The 15,171-nt window shown below is 38.5% G+C and overlaps 1 protein-coding gene across 2 annotated transcripts in view; it reads right to left on the bottom strand.

Moving 5' to 3' along the window:
• Positions 1–2,959: 2,959 nt before the first annotated feature.
• KDM3B (lysine demethylase 3B) overlaps positions 2,960–15,171 on the bottom strand; it is a 47,850-nt gene continuing 35,638 nt past the window's right edge. For both annotated transcript variants that reach the window (XM_041489867.1, XM_041489868.1), the window contains 8 exons: positions 12,745–12,916; positions 9,707–9,797; positions 9,490–9,620; positions 8,089–8,208; positions 7,464–7,603; positions 6,948–7,124; positions 6,265–6,399; positions 2,960–4,319 (listed from right to left, as the gene is read on the bottom strand). In XM_041489867.1, coding sequence (XP_041345801.1) covers positions 4,239–4,319; positions 6,265–6,399; positions 6,948–7,124; positions 7,464–7,603; positions 8,089–8,208; positions 9,490–9,620; positions 9,707–9,797; positions 12,745–12,916 — 1,047 coding nt within the window. In that variant the 3' untranslated portion in view covers positions 2,960–4,238. The remainder of the gene's footprint in view (positions 4,320–6,264; positions 6,400–6,947; positions 7,125–7,463; positions 7,604–8,088; positions 8,209–9,489; positions 9,621–9,706; positions 9,798–12,744; positions 12,917–15,171) is intronic.

Genomic DNA, 15,171 nt, shown 5'->3' with positions numbered 1-15,171 from the left:
AGTCTGCTTTTGAATATGAATGGCCACAAAATGATTGCAGTAAAGGACTGCACAATTAACACCACTGATGGCAAAACTGACCTGCTAACAGGATAAAAGGAATCTGCTTTCACAAGTCCAAATAACACGCAAAACCTTCAACAAAATTACTACATTTCTAACTACATCAGTTTCCTATCGGTGACCCACACAGCAACAGGTCTGTTACTTGAGTAATTTGTTCATGCTTGGGTGAGTGGAAGATGCAAACAGAAGAGGGAAAATGCAGAGATCTGGTGAGTAACACATATGACTGTGTGAGAGTGCTAAATAACTGCAGCATGGGTAAGTTACACCTAAATAAAATGTGCCTTAGTGTTTTAAGCTATTTAATGTGCCAAGGGGCAGTATGAAAATTTACAGTGCATTAGACACAAATGGTGGTAACAACAACAGAATCTCAACATTAGTAGAGAAGGTGGTGTTGTAAATGTAGTGCCAGCTCACTGCTAAGTATCATGTTAAACTTTAGAACAACTTCAGAAAACGTATTTTAAGCTAGCAATTTACATTTAGCAATAAATGTTCAATTTTTTCCATATAATAAAAAAAAAATGAAAGATTAATTAATTAACTTACCTTTCCACAAGAAGAAACTACTGGTAGTTTATGGGCTATTTTTGCAACAAAATTCAGCTGCAGGTTAAGTGAAAATAAAAATATTTATTAGCAATATTCTTTTTATTAAGTTATTACTAATATTGTATAATGCTGTGTAATTAAGACCAGGAAAGCAATTCATCACTTGTTTTCAAATTAAGGCTATATGGGTTTTTTTGCAGATAAGCTACTGCTGAAACAACTCATGATAAACTTGTGTTCTACAAATAGTCCAAATAGGTCACCAAATACCTATCAATCTGCTATAGCTAAACAATAAAGCATGGAAATCAAATTAGCTGTTCCTAGAATAGAGCAGCTTAAGCAAAGCTACATTAAGAAAAATGCCAGGTCAGATTCAGAGATCCTGCTGAAGCTGAGGTTTAGGCAAAAGCTGCTATGACGAAGAAGAAAGAGCAATGCAGGGCTCAAGAATATAGGATTCCCTCTGGAAAAGTTTAGCAGACTAAATATGGGTCTTAGAAATACAGGTGAAATGGAAGAGCACAATGGGAATCCTCTCTGAAGCACAAAAGTGCAGATTGTAGTGGAAGAGTACCAAAAGTTGAAAGAAGTAAGGAGAGCAGAAAAAATGCAAGCTGACAGCCAAAAATTACACTGTAAGAGCTGGAAATTGTTCTGAGAACACTTCTTCAACAGTTTTGCTTTGTGACTGAAAGCTGTTCTCTTAGAAGATATCTTCCTAGAGGAAACAGCTGTATTTTATTGTATCTAGCTCTTGAAACTTATATTACCATTTTCCTATTAGACTATATAAAGGCAGAGATAAATAAAAAGCTCCACTGCAAGGCAGGGGAATGAGGGAGATAAGAGAAAAGTAAGATGATTTCTGCCTGGTTGTTTTTCAAATGCCTGGTGGGAACATGCAGCTCTTTTTCAAAAGTTGAGAACAGGAATCTTTAAGACACTGCCAACTGAGAGGAAAGAAGCTGTGGGCTGATTTTAGATTCTGAGATGCACTGGAACATACTAACCACAAACAGGCTTGCTTCATCTCATCTGTAGTTACAGAGGACATTGGCTAAAAGACACATTAGTGTTTAAAGCCCATATTCAAAAATTGGTGCTGCCCACTGTCTCATGCACCTCCATTTAGTAATAGCAAGAGAGCATTAGGGAGAACAAGTGTGATGACTGCAGCAAACTATATTAAGTCATGTAACTCAAGTTTTTATTCTCCGTCTGCTAAAACCCCTATGATTTATGATGTCTGCTTTAATCTGCTTACATTCTATGTAACACATCAGCTGCCCCTTAAAATCTTGACCTAGAAAATACTGTGATAAAAACTAGTGATTTTATATCTTAAGTCAATTTTACAACCACTTTAGCTGGCTACTTGTGGTATAAGCTCTGTGTGACATATGTCAGAACAATCTGCTGATCTTTAAGATCTCTTCCAACATAGCCCATTTTACGATTCTATGTTATTTCTTAATTTTAGTAATCCCTCTGATTTTGGCTGACTATTGCTTCAGGTTGATTGTACTCCATGATTAGTAAAAAAGGAAATTCAAGAGACAGAAGCAGTACTCGATAGACTCAAACTAAACAAAGGTTTAGAATGAGATGCAAAATTCTCATTGTAGATCACTGCATTCAAAATTACTCATGCTACTGTATTAGATATAGCCAAGTCTCTGCCTTTTTGATCTTTATCCAATTCTAATGCTGATACTCACATACACATACAAATGAGGGAAATAGCTATAATAATCTCTATGCACAGAGTACAACAGATGTGCACAAGAAATTGTACATAACAGAATACAGTGAAGCTCAATGGTCTGGAATAACCCTTTTTATCTCTAGCAGGTAAATTAGCCCATATTCACAGGACAGCTGAAAGAGTATGAGGCAGCAAAAGCCTGTGACTGGACTTTGCATCTAATAACCAAACTGAGAAGCTGCTAGAACGCCACATGTCAGTGAACAGAACTGCTGCTGCCATCACAACCTCCAAGGTCCAAAACCACAAAACTTTTACCCCATCCATATCTCCAGTGGAGAGGGCATCTCTGGACCTGCTAGGAAGGTAGAGACGGGAAGCATAGTAAAAGAGATGTTTTTTATGACAAGACAAATCCTCTACCCAAACTACCTTGAAGAATTAAGAATTAGCAGGCAGCTTGGTGTGCTCCCAGCACATACTTGGGATGCCAGGCTAAACCACATGAGCCTTCTGGTCAAACACAGCAGGTCAAAATTAGCAGGCAGCCTACACTACCAGGGGCAGAAGCTGAGACAGCCTCAAGGCAGGAAGATCAGTGTACAGGTATGAAGAAAACTGCCCAGGCTGTTACAGTAAATGACTTTTATTTTTTAAAAAATGAAATAACCGTGAACATATTAACAGGCCTGCAAGTGGCACTACAGTACAGCTGGAGATAAGGTCAATACATTTCCCCATGTACCCGGACAATGAAATCCATTGCATCAATGCTGACATTAGTAAATTCTGAATACAGTTCTATCAAGCAGGAACATTTTACTTAAAATAGTTCTGGACAAAGTTGACACCAAAAGTTAACATTTCCTTCACTTTGGAAAGGATATATGTTTTATAGATGTTTTCAGGTAGCACTGGTATTGGGTGAATATTGCCTGCAGTCACCAGTGCAGGGAGAGATGTACAACATCTCCTTGTGAGAACAGAGTTTATACTCCTTTTTACTTTTCATTCTGAGGAAGCAGGGTGGCATAGAGAGAGGGGAGAAGATAGGTGAGGTAATATGGGCAAGGGAGGTGGGATGTCAATTTCTGTTCAATTCTCCTTTGGCTGTTTTTGTGCTATTTTGGACTGCTTTCTAAAAATCACTTCTTGATTTTATTGAAAGGAAGACTAAATGTAATACACCTTTCCTTGAAAATCCAGGAACAATTGTGGTACTTCAAAAATACTAAAAATATCTACTTTCATGAAATATTAACTGTTTCACTACAAACCTATTTTTTCACTAAATACACAATTCTCTTATTTCTGGAGTCTCCCTGGGGAAAAAAAAAAAAAAGTGGGTTCTCCCTTTAGTTCTGCAACTCTACAGTGTATAGAGAAACGGCTAGAAGAAGGGGAGTGCAGAGAATAGCTTTATCCTTTTCCTTGGCCAGTATCTCACACGGGGAGTTTGTTTGAATTTCTGCAGTTGGGCTACTGTTGGTCACATTCTTTCAGCAGTTATCAACCAAGTCTGCAGTAGGACAATCCACGTCCAGCATGTTCTGTCTAACTTTGTAGAGACTAAGTAGGCATGAGGGAAAAAACCATCCACACTCTTTATACCATTTTTGATCGTAATATGCAGGAACACCAAGTGGTTTCCATGTTCTTTCAATTTGTAAAAGGCCACAGGAAAGGGATATGGCACCTTTTAGAATCTGGAGTTCTGCATTTAAGAGTGCAACCTTCCGTTAGACCTTCGGTGTTGAGGCAGCGTAGAAAACAGTGGCTGAAGAGTGTAATACTGACCACACCAGCTCCCAGTGAGAAGCTTTTGCTCCTGCAGAGGCAGTCGTGTGCAGTCCCTGTATATACCGTGAGCAAAAGGCCTACTTGACAGGGCATTTGGAATTAGCAATTCCTACGATCTAGCTAGTTTAGATTCATGAGCTTTCAGTGTGCCAACAGCATCTTTCACTGCATGGTAGATAATGTTCTTCACCTGCAACAGGAAAAAAAAAAATCAACTTCTACAGACTAACAAGGAGAGTCTTACATAGCTATGCAATCAACTTTGACAGCTGAGTTTGTAATAGTTGGCAAGTATACATAAAATATAAACCCTTTTTCCTTCAGGATACCAACAGCACAAATTTTAACTGTCACAGATGACAAGTATCTCAGACACCTGCACTGATTTATGAACTAATTTTCTGGTCACCCAACAACATATATTTACTTGTGTTGTTTTAAGATAATTCCTTCTCTTGTGAGAGCTAGGAGGAAGTGCACTACAAAGTTAAAGTTATATATATATATATATATATGAGTTTATTTTAATAAGTCCTTGTGATCCAAGTCACTTAGAGACTCACATGAATCAAATCTAAACGATGCAAGAAAATAATATGGTTTAATCCTATGAAAATTACGATGATGCAACAAATCATCCTGCTGTCTTTGCATGGAGGCTAGAAATGCTTCAAATTTGTGAATCTTGCAGAAAGACAAGCACTAGTGAATGAGAAATCCACTAGTATTCACTGCTATCTTTTTCACAGTTACCTATTTAAGAATCAAAGTTCTGTCTAGTTTCTGATTTTATCTGATCTAAGTTTATTTGAATTCTGTTTCCAGGTGCTGAACAGAACAGTTTGACCTCCTAAGTGAGTGGCTCAATTGCACTTGCTCAACTAACTGCCAAGCACCATCATCTTATCACCTCATTTTTGGTATAATTTATGCAGCTGTTATTGTCTCTCTATGAAAATACAGAGGTTTATATAAAAAATACATTAAAAATGACAAAGTTTTTTTTTAAAAAAGACTGAGACAAGTACAACCAGTATTCCTTCTCACAGGATTACTGAGTTGCACTTTGTGGGTTTTTGTTTCTTGGTTCTGTTTTTTTAATAATAGCATTGTTCATTTGCAACCTCTTAATTTACAGAAACATTTCCACATTTGTATCATCACAGCTGGAGAGGTACAGTGTTAGATGCCAGAATGAGAGTTGATCCTACTTCTGCTTTCCTTCATAATCCCATGAAAATTCACATAGAAATTTATAGCAAACTTTCACTGAACTGGTATGAGAGAATTAACATTGTAGATTCTGACATCCTTGGGTGACATTCTGGAGAGTGACCATATACTGTGTACTTTGATGAGGACAGCCATTCTGCAGATCTCCACCCTCCTTTCTTTCACATACATGTAATTACTGATACACAAAAAATTCTAGCAACAAAATCTGCAAACTGAGCAGTTACTAAAGTTGCTTCAGAAGCGTTAGACAAAATCCAACAAGATCTCCTATGGTCTTCTCTCTGTAGAACTTGCTGTCATATAGCCAGTGTCCTTGTGTACCTATAATGTTCTGTGCATAATCATTAGTTGAAGCAATCACGGTTCCTCAAACCAAAACACATTTAATTTTAGGACTATCGGATAAGACCTTTAAGATCATCGAATCCAACCACACACCTAACACTGCCAAGTCCATCACTAAACCATATCCCTGACTTAAATAAGCCATTAGCTTTCAGAGGAGTTTTCCTTTAGGCAATAAAGAAACAAACATAAGTGTACTTGGCCAAATAAACATCTCTTCAAAACAAAGCACTGCTCTTTCCTTTCTAAGATTTTTCTTTCTTCTGGTCTGCTCTGCTGTCATTAGGATTCAGCCATTCAAAAACTTATTAATACCAATGCATGCATTAGTCTAATGGGGGAAAGTTCTCTGGAAATGCAGAAGTCTATTACTAATTTTTGTTTACATAATACTGTAGATAGAAGTACTTAGTTTTCAAGTAACGTACCTATCAAATGAGAACCTCCAGATTTGTGAGAAGTCATGACACTTTACTTAGACATAAATTTCTAGTACTGAAGTAAGCTGGCAAAACACAGGATGTATTTAGTGTTTACTGACATAAAATGGTTACCTGCAGTTTATCTTCATGGTTTGTATGAGTATTAGACAGATGCCTGAACTCCTGGGTCAGACGGAAGCAGTGCTTCACATGTTCAGGAGATACAAAATCTTCTGCCACTTTAATGCAGCTGTACAAATTATGGACCTAAAAACCCGTATCAAATGAACGATATATAAAGACAATGAACCATACAAAACAAAAATAAAACCCCAAAACCCAAAAGAAACATCAACAACAACAAAAACCAAACCCCCAAAAACCCCCAATACACCCCCACATATTTAGGCTCTGCTACATTTACTCATCAAAACTAGAAACTGACAGAATTGTATCTAATAGTAAAATGAGAACAAAATACATGACATCTAACAGATCTCCTGTTCTCCCATATACCTTAGCATTCCCTAAATCAAGTTCTCTTAACCTTTGAATTTGGTTTCCTTGGCTGAAGTTTCACTACACAGAAATGCTTTCCCTCCATTCACCCCAGCTTTTTTTTCCACTGTAATTTCATCACAGTTAAGTACACATCATTCAGATTATTTACATAACTTCTAGTAATGTAAGAACTGCATATGTAGAAAAAGAAACCTTAAGTGTGCAATATCAATTACCAGTTATTTTAAAGCTGCAGCTGTTGTGCCTCCAATTCAGTTCTATCTGTCAATATGGCCTAGAGTTGGTATAGTTACCTGATGGGGAGCACCTGCAGGAATGAACACGGCATCGCCAAGGAACTGCACTATTGCCCAGCCTTGCACACCATACTCATCGTATAGTCTCTTACGTAAGGTCTGGTCCAAGTACCAACTTTGGTCATGAATGGGGTCGTGATCTGGAGGATTTTCTTGCCCTTGTTCTTCTCCAACCTAAGGCCAAGATATGGGGTGGAAGGAAACCGTGACACAGCACCTTGATATTGCTGGCTCACAAAATTGTCTGTACCTAAAAACTTAAACTTAACGAATTATTTCAAGGTGGAACATTATTTTCATGAAGGGTATTCAGGTCCTAAACAGCAACATACATTAGCATGAAGATTCCAGACCAGGCTGAAAACCTGTGAACATAGCAACTATCAGTGCCCTCAAAGACAGAAGTGCAATACCTATGCACTTGATGTTGACAGCAATTTGAATCATTCAGCTGCTATAAGCAAGCTAGTCAAGGAACCTTGTAAGCTCAAGCTTTCTTTGCAACCAGCATACCTTCCGGAGAAGTTCCCGTATCTTTTCAGCATCCTTGGCAGCATAGATGTGCCACAATGCTCCAGGTTTCTCTCTTCCTTCATGGATTCGCTGCTTTGTTACATCATCAGCATCTCCCTCATCAATTGTTTTCAGAACCTCTGAAAGGGAAATCCATGTAAAAGCTGCTCATTTTATGACATAGAGAAGAGGAAGGAACATTTTGAGCTACTAATTTCAGTCACGCTGCAACTGTTGCATCATATAGTGCCCTTTCTAAGCCCATCAAGCTTCATTTTAACAGAATTCAGGGAATGTGTCAATTGACAGCTAATCACAAAGCTCAGTCTTGAATTTAAACTGAGCTACAATTATTCAAATACAAGGAGAAGAAAGGGGAATAAGTTACTCTTTTCTCCTCTTTTCTTCAGGAATGTACCTAATTTCTAGCAAAACTCTGCTGCTCCCACAGTTGGAAACTAATGAAGCATTACTGCACTTTTAATTACGTGCTGCAAATGTAGCAAACTGCCTTGTATATTTGAATTATATATCATAGAAATTACAAGCTTAAACAATAAAAGATACTCTTCTTACACACACTATTATTTTCAGTGTACAGAAAACAGCTTTCCTTAAGCATTACCATCATCATGGCTCCCTTCCCCAATGGGAATCCCAACATACACCATGACATTAACAGCATCAGACACATCCAAGTGCAGGTTTGTGGTACCAACTCGTCTGTCTTCTGCAGTAATTAGGCCTATAACAGAGTGCAAAATAAAATCAAATTCTGTGACTAATCTCTTATAGAAATAACCTAACTGAAAAATCTGTCTGGAAAGCTAACTTTGTACAGCAATGAGAGCAGAAAACAAAGTCAAACAGCAACTGAAACAGGTATATTCATGTAATGTGTAGCATAAGAAAGTTTACTGATAACCAGTATTTTAATTTTACAGGAAACAGAAGCAGCAAACCTAGTTTACCCAAGTCATGAGAAAACAAGCATTTTAACACCAAAGGCAGAACTTGTACTTTACAATTTTGTCTCTCTGAGAGTCTTTTATACAGCCTGTACTAGAGAACTTAGCTATCAAAAGCACAAAACAAGTCTCCCTTTGCTTGGATGCATGAGAGAACTGCTTTAAGTGGCATTAGCATCCTACTGTGTGCAGCAAGTCAATGGTCTGTTAGAAGTAGAAGTCTCCAGCTGTTTTTTATTTTCTCATACTAGCTATAATATCCATGACCAGCTGAATTCACAGCAGTAAGTGATCAACTCATCATTAACAATTCAGATTACAATTCAGTAAGGAGAAACACCTGCAGACACAAGTGCTTGTACCTTTGCATGTTGAAGGAACTTACATCTCGCAAGTGACTGTAAGTAATGGAGAAAGATTTCAAATGTTTGCTTCTTAATTCTTTGACCTTCTTATTAACATGTTCCCTTTTTTCCCCTCTGGCCTTTCAACAGCACCCTCTCTTTCTACCTCTGCTTAACCATCTCTAGCAAGTAACATGGCAGGGAACCAGAATATTAAAAAAATCTTTGTATCAGCAAACAGTAACAGAAGTGTGTGCCCACAAGAGTTTTTAGGATCACCATTGTATTTATCTATTTTCTGTTTAAAATACAAGCTTCTGAAGTTGGGAATTCAACTCACTGAACAGTACCTATCATAACAGACCAGAAACAGGTCAAAGTGCCCAGAAAGTAGGTAATTTTCCTCTTAAATACTTCAGTTGTTCTCAAAAACATACTAACGTTTCCTTGAACCCTGTATTGATATTATGCCTGTTATATGCATTAATAATTGTTTGCCAACTTAACTTACTGTATGCACATCTCTTGGATGTACAAGGCAGAAAGGGCACATCTGACAGAGAGAGGGCTAATGTAAGAATAGATTCACAGGACTAAATGGAAAAAAAAAAGTAACGGCAGGCTCTAGGATAAGCACTGAGTTTTGCCACAGCCTTGTCTTTGCCCTAAGTGTAATAAAGAGTCTCAAAAACCAGTAGACCTATACTCACATACCATATGCATTGTACATTTTGGGACCCAAGTCAGGACGGACAAAGTAGCTTGGCAGCCTAGAAGCCAAATTCAGTCTGCCATCTCTCTTGGTATATTCAGGAAGAGGAAGATTTTCCATCAAGTCCTCAAACCTAGAGAACAAAGACAGATAAAGGCAGGTTATCCTCCTGCAGCGCCTACAGCAGTCCTGTCAGCACTGATACTAAAGGTTACTTACCTTGTAGGCATCATATCTCTGAAGTCCTCCCCTGGAGGCCAATCCTTTAACTTTAATACCATTGGCTGACCATCATCTGACCTGAGTCGTTCTGCAAGAAACAAATTCAGATTTCTTCACGTAGCAGATTTTACCACAGCCCACTACCTTAAAGCTGTAAGGGGTTTTGTACATCTTACAATGCACAGCAAAATGGATCCTGGTTTTGTTTTGGGCTTCCAAGCAATATCATAGTATGACCAACAACAGTTTAACAACTATATAAGTATACATACAGAGATATACAGCTGCTAAGTTTTAGAATAGTTTTTATTCAGCTTCAAAAGCCTTTCCAAAACATTCTTCCTTACTCCTTTTACCAAAGTCTAAGGGAGTTTTATCATTAATTTCAAGAGAAACGGTACTTCTATAAAATTAAAGTTACTGGTTCGTGTTCAGTATAGTACACTACATTCAAAAAAGCTAAAGGGCAGGTGGTCACAAAGGAAGATGGCCTTTACATTTTCTTAATTCTTCTTTGCTGAAGGAACTCAAATTAGCAGAGTGCCAAAACCAAACATTTGTTCTTCACTTTAAGAGTTTTACACGAGTCCTCACTGGAAACAGAAAGCGAGCAGCAGAGAAAGATGGCATTACATATGCAACAGTGGATGTATGCTATGACTGCACTGACCATATAAACTGCTCTTCTACCTCAGATCTTAGGGCTAAGAGAGTCTATCTGGAAGTAGTACACAAGTAGCTGAGAACTCACTGTAACATTTAGAGAAAACCATAGTTCATTCTTCTACCAGATTTTTCACAACTCTACATGAAGCCACCAATTAAAAAACTAAGTGTACAGCAGTCTTAAGACTTTAGCATCCCCATTTCCCCAGAGAGTAACGCCCTTCACTGCTTCCTACCTTACTGAGAACTGTCAGCCAAACTAATCTAGCAGAGCTCCTGACAGCATTGGAAGAGAAAGCATATCTAAGAAATTAGGACTTGGAGACCTGTGAATCACAGCTGTGTTACATATCAACAGGCTACAGAAGACAGCCTGAGTTTCCAATATAAAAAAATATTTTATTGAAATTAAAGGGAATTAAGAACAATAGATATGTAAACTGAAGTGACTGATTTAAAGATAAACTTTGATACGCTACAGATTTTAGAGAGGCAAGTGAACTGAAAAGCTCAAGGACTTGAATGTAAAGATGTTTCACAACTTCCCATATTCAAGATTTTGAATTCATCAAGGATCTTTGTTCTAAACAAGAAGCAGCTTGTAGGGAGGCTATTCAGAAAGGACAGAGTGAAGAACTACCTGAATGATAAGATACAGATCCGACAAATTACATGAAACTGGACGAACCCCAGAAAATATCTCATCAGCAAAGAAAAGCAGGTGTAAGAACGATCAAAACAAAAAGTCAGACTTTTCAAAAGCCCACTTGGAGACCAAAAATATTTAAAAAAACAGCAAAAGACTGAAATTAATTAAAGTATCATATAGAATAATCTCAATAATACCTCCAAAGTCAGTGGCTGTTCTACATCTCTTTGATAACTTAATGTGAGGGTGGGAGCCAGCCACGTATTTCAAAAATTTAGAATTCACATAATGCAGAGAAGTCAGAGACATTAGGTAATTTACCAATAGTTTTCGTAAGAATTAGAACGTGAAATATCTGGACTAGCAGCAAATAATATTCCTCTATACTAGGGATTGAACATAGCTGAAGAAACTCTAAATAAAATGTATTTAAAAGAAACTATCACGAATGACAAGGTTTTCCAGCCTAGGTCACTAGTATTTCTCATGTATAGTGTGGTAAAGGCTTTGTCTAAAAGAAAAGCCAAAGCTGAAAGAAGCATATCTGTCTGGAGACAAACTACAAGTAACATTTCTCAAAGATAACTTGACCCATACAAATTCACTATTTTCATTAATGACCCCAGCACAAAAGTGAAGAGTTTGTGAACTTTCCCAGTTACTGTCAATACACAAAGACCACAGCATTATATCCTACAAGGCCATTTATTTCTGATTAATAACAAAACCAGTATGAAATTTAACAGTACAAAATACAGTACTCTGTACTAACCATATAAAAAAACAAGTCAAAAGCAGAGAGTTTATTGATTGGAAAATTACTAGGAAGGGAATATTCTTGGTCTGCAAATCTATAATTTCGTTGACTATTGAATGAACATTCCATTAAGTCATCCAACAGTTCACCATTTCAGCAATAAATACAGAAAAAAATTTACACACAACTCTGAAACCAGCAATGTTGCAATGAACTTTTACAGCTTTAACACCTGTAACTATAAGACCACTCAGATTTAGGTCTATACAATCTCAAATGGAGCACTCAGCTTTTCAGAAGCTCTTTAACCTGACCCATTATGTCCTCAGAAATTTTAGCTGGTTAGTTTCCCCATCCACACTTGACAGAAGGTTTTCTCAAAGAAGAACTCGAGCATTAAATAATGTGTTATCATGTGAGGCACACATATAGCATTGCTATTCATAATAGATATAAATTTGCATACGCATGTCAAATTTACTTGACTGATGTATTCCACCAAATCCAAATTTTTGTATCAAAAGTCTCCGTCTGTTTTAGCTCAGCAGGTTCCCTTTAGTTTTACAATAAAAATTGAGGTTGAAAGGAGAGCGAAGGTAGACACATTACATACTTTCTTAAAAAGGGTAACAGGATTAATTTCACTAGGAAAAGTTTTAAAAAAATAAACAAAAACCCCAAGCAGTTTCCCATGAAATGGAGCATTTTTTGACACATGAAAGTTACACATACCAACACACTGCAGTACAGACAGTTCTCTTGGACAGTCCTGCCCTAATCTTCACCAATAAAGCATTTTCCAGGGTATGCTACATGTAAGGAGCAATGGCTTCTTTGGATATGACTGATAGGTATTTGGACTTTTTCTTAATTTATTTTTTAGGAAAATAGGTGTAAAATGAAGAATTTAAGATAGCAAGACAGACTGCTCAGTTAAACTAGTCAGCCATAAATATTACTTACTAGATATTATCTCAAAGCCATCCCAGAAGTCACGCACTTTCACGTCTGAAATTATGGCACAGTTCCTGCAGTTCACCAAATCTACATCTTGATCTCCAAATTCCAGGCTGAAAGCTTCTGGTTTCCAAAGCTCTGACTTCAACTTCTTATGGACACCAGATACCAGCACGGGCTGAGAATACAAAGATGAATGCTTACTCCACCATAACCAATTATCTCACATATGCAGCCAAACTTTCTTAAGAGAGCCGAGACTCCTGGCTACCACCATACAAAAGACACCACAAATCTATTTTCATCATGTCTGGCTTTTGTGCATCAAGCAAATAACCAGCGTCAAAGCAAACTTTAGTTCCATGCCACGTGCAATTGCCTTAGAAGTGGCATTGGACTAGACTTGCCAAGGCAAGTGCATTAGGTCTCCATGGCAAGGTGTTGGCAGCAGGTGTAAGCTCTGTAAGAGGAGGCTGGGAGCTGCCCCATGGTGGACACAGAGGGGTCCACCAGGCTCAACAGACCCATCACTGGCCCAAGCTGAGCCCATAATTGATGCTGGTAGCATTCTCTGTAATAATGAGAAAGGGTAAAAAGCTCTCCACAGCTGACACACGCATGCACGTGTGTGTGTGAGAGAGAGAGGGAAAGAGGGAGGCGGGGGGGACACAACACACGGACAGCAAGCAGGAGGAAGGGAGAGAGAGAAACAGCTCTGCATAAACCAAGGTCAGTGATGGAGGAGGTGCTTGCAGCCCACTGAAGAGCATGGTGAGGCAGGCTGTCCCCTGCAACCTGTGGAGGACTACAGTGAAGCAGAGATCCACATGCAGTCCACAGAGGATCCACTGCAGCAGAGGGATATTTGCTGGAGGAAGTCCATGGAGAGCCCATGCTGGAGCAGGCTCTGGCAGAAGCTGTAGGGAGAATCCCACTCATAAGCAAACTTTCTGGCAAAAACTGCCCACTGGGGACCCACACTGCAGCAGCCCATGGAGACAACTCATGTTGGAGCCATTCATGAAGGACAGTATCCTGTGAGAGGAACTCCACACAGAGGAAGCAGCAGGAAAGCGTGAGAAGGAAAGGGCAGTAGACACTGTTGTGAACTGACCCCCATCACTCCCGTGTCACTCCAGGAGTTGTGGCAGGAAGGAGGTAGAATAGCCAGAGATGAGACAGTAAAGTTGAGCCTTTAGAAAAAAGCTGAAGTGGGTGGGGAGAGGTAAGGTGTTTACTGATTTGTCTTTCTTCTCTCCCAGCCTACTCTATTTTTAATTGGCAATAAATTCAACTCCTTTATCACAAATTAAACCCGTTTCACCCATGACAGCAATCCCTAAGGGATCTCCCTGACTTTATCTTGACCCAGAAACTTCTTCACTCGATTTTCTTCCCGTTCTGTTGAGAAGGGGGAGTGAGAAAGCAGCTGGGTAGAGGGGTCTGGCAGCCAGACAGGGTCAGTCCACCTGTGGCAATAGAGTAGGTGAAGAATCCCACCACCTGTCCTTTTTCTTAAGCACACATGCAACTACCACTAGAAAAAGCATTTGTACTAAAGCCTTATATGAATTGTTTAACTTTTCACTTGTTATTTATGTATAATCACAGATCAACATTAACTCTGTAGGACAAAACCAAATAGTGGTAAAAAGGCTGTTCACTTGCAAAAAGGGTTTTAAGATGCTTAGGCTTATGATGTACATATATTCCAAACAGAAATTTCAGTGGCCTCTCTCCAGAAAAGCCTTTAAAATGCTTTAATTAATTAATTTAATTAATCTCAGAGCATTTGCTAAACTGACAACAATTGGGAAAGGTACACCAGACAATCCTCCCAACACTGCCAAAACCTTTTCAGTTCCTCTCACCCTGCCATCTCAAAGGTGAGTTACCAAACTTGAGAGAAAACGAAGAGGGTATGAAGTGAACTTGCACATGGACTATTCCCACCTGAAAAGCTTTAGCTTTTGTAACTGCTACCTATGTTCAAATGGCAGTTCCCATGGCCACGCAAGTTTGAATTAATTCCACGCTGTGCCCTATACATTAACAATGATCTGATGGTGGGTCTTGGTTTATTCAAATGAAGAGCTCAGCATAACCCTGAGAAGCACACATCCCTAGATGTAAAATCAGTGTGCTAGGCAAAGATACCTACAGAGCTATTTACAAGCAATTTCAAAGTTATGCTGCTTAAACACACTCCAGTAACTAACTGCTGCTTCTTTTGTATTGTCCAATACAAACTGGACAAAAGGCCTAGTTTTGATTTTAGTCCTGAAGTGAGGACAACTATTGACCCAGAAATGAGTGTAAAAATCCCAAGTCTTGGGATAAGAGAAATGGCCTTGATTTTCAAATACAATACAATACAACACAGCCATTAGGTTCTAGAAGGCAGCAATGAAACCTCAACTCCAGAAGAGTGAG

This window comes from Pyrgilauda ruficollis, unplaced genomic scaffold (assembly GCF_017590135.1).
Source record: "Pyrgilauda ruficollis isolate IOZ18807 unplaced genomic scaffold, ASM1759013v1 scaffold97, whole genome shotgun sequence".
Taxonomy (NCBI): Eukaryota; Metazoa; Chordata; class Aves; order Passeriformes; family Passeridae; genus Pyrgilauda; species Pyrgilauda ruficollis.
Note: the sequence above shows the minus strand (reverse complement) of the source record. Positions and strands in the feature narration are given on the sequence as shown.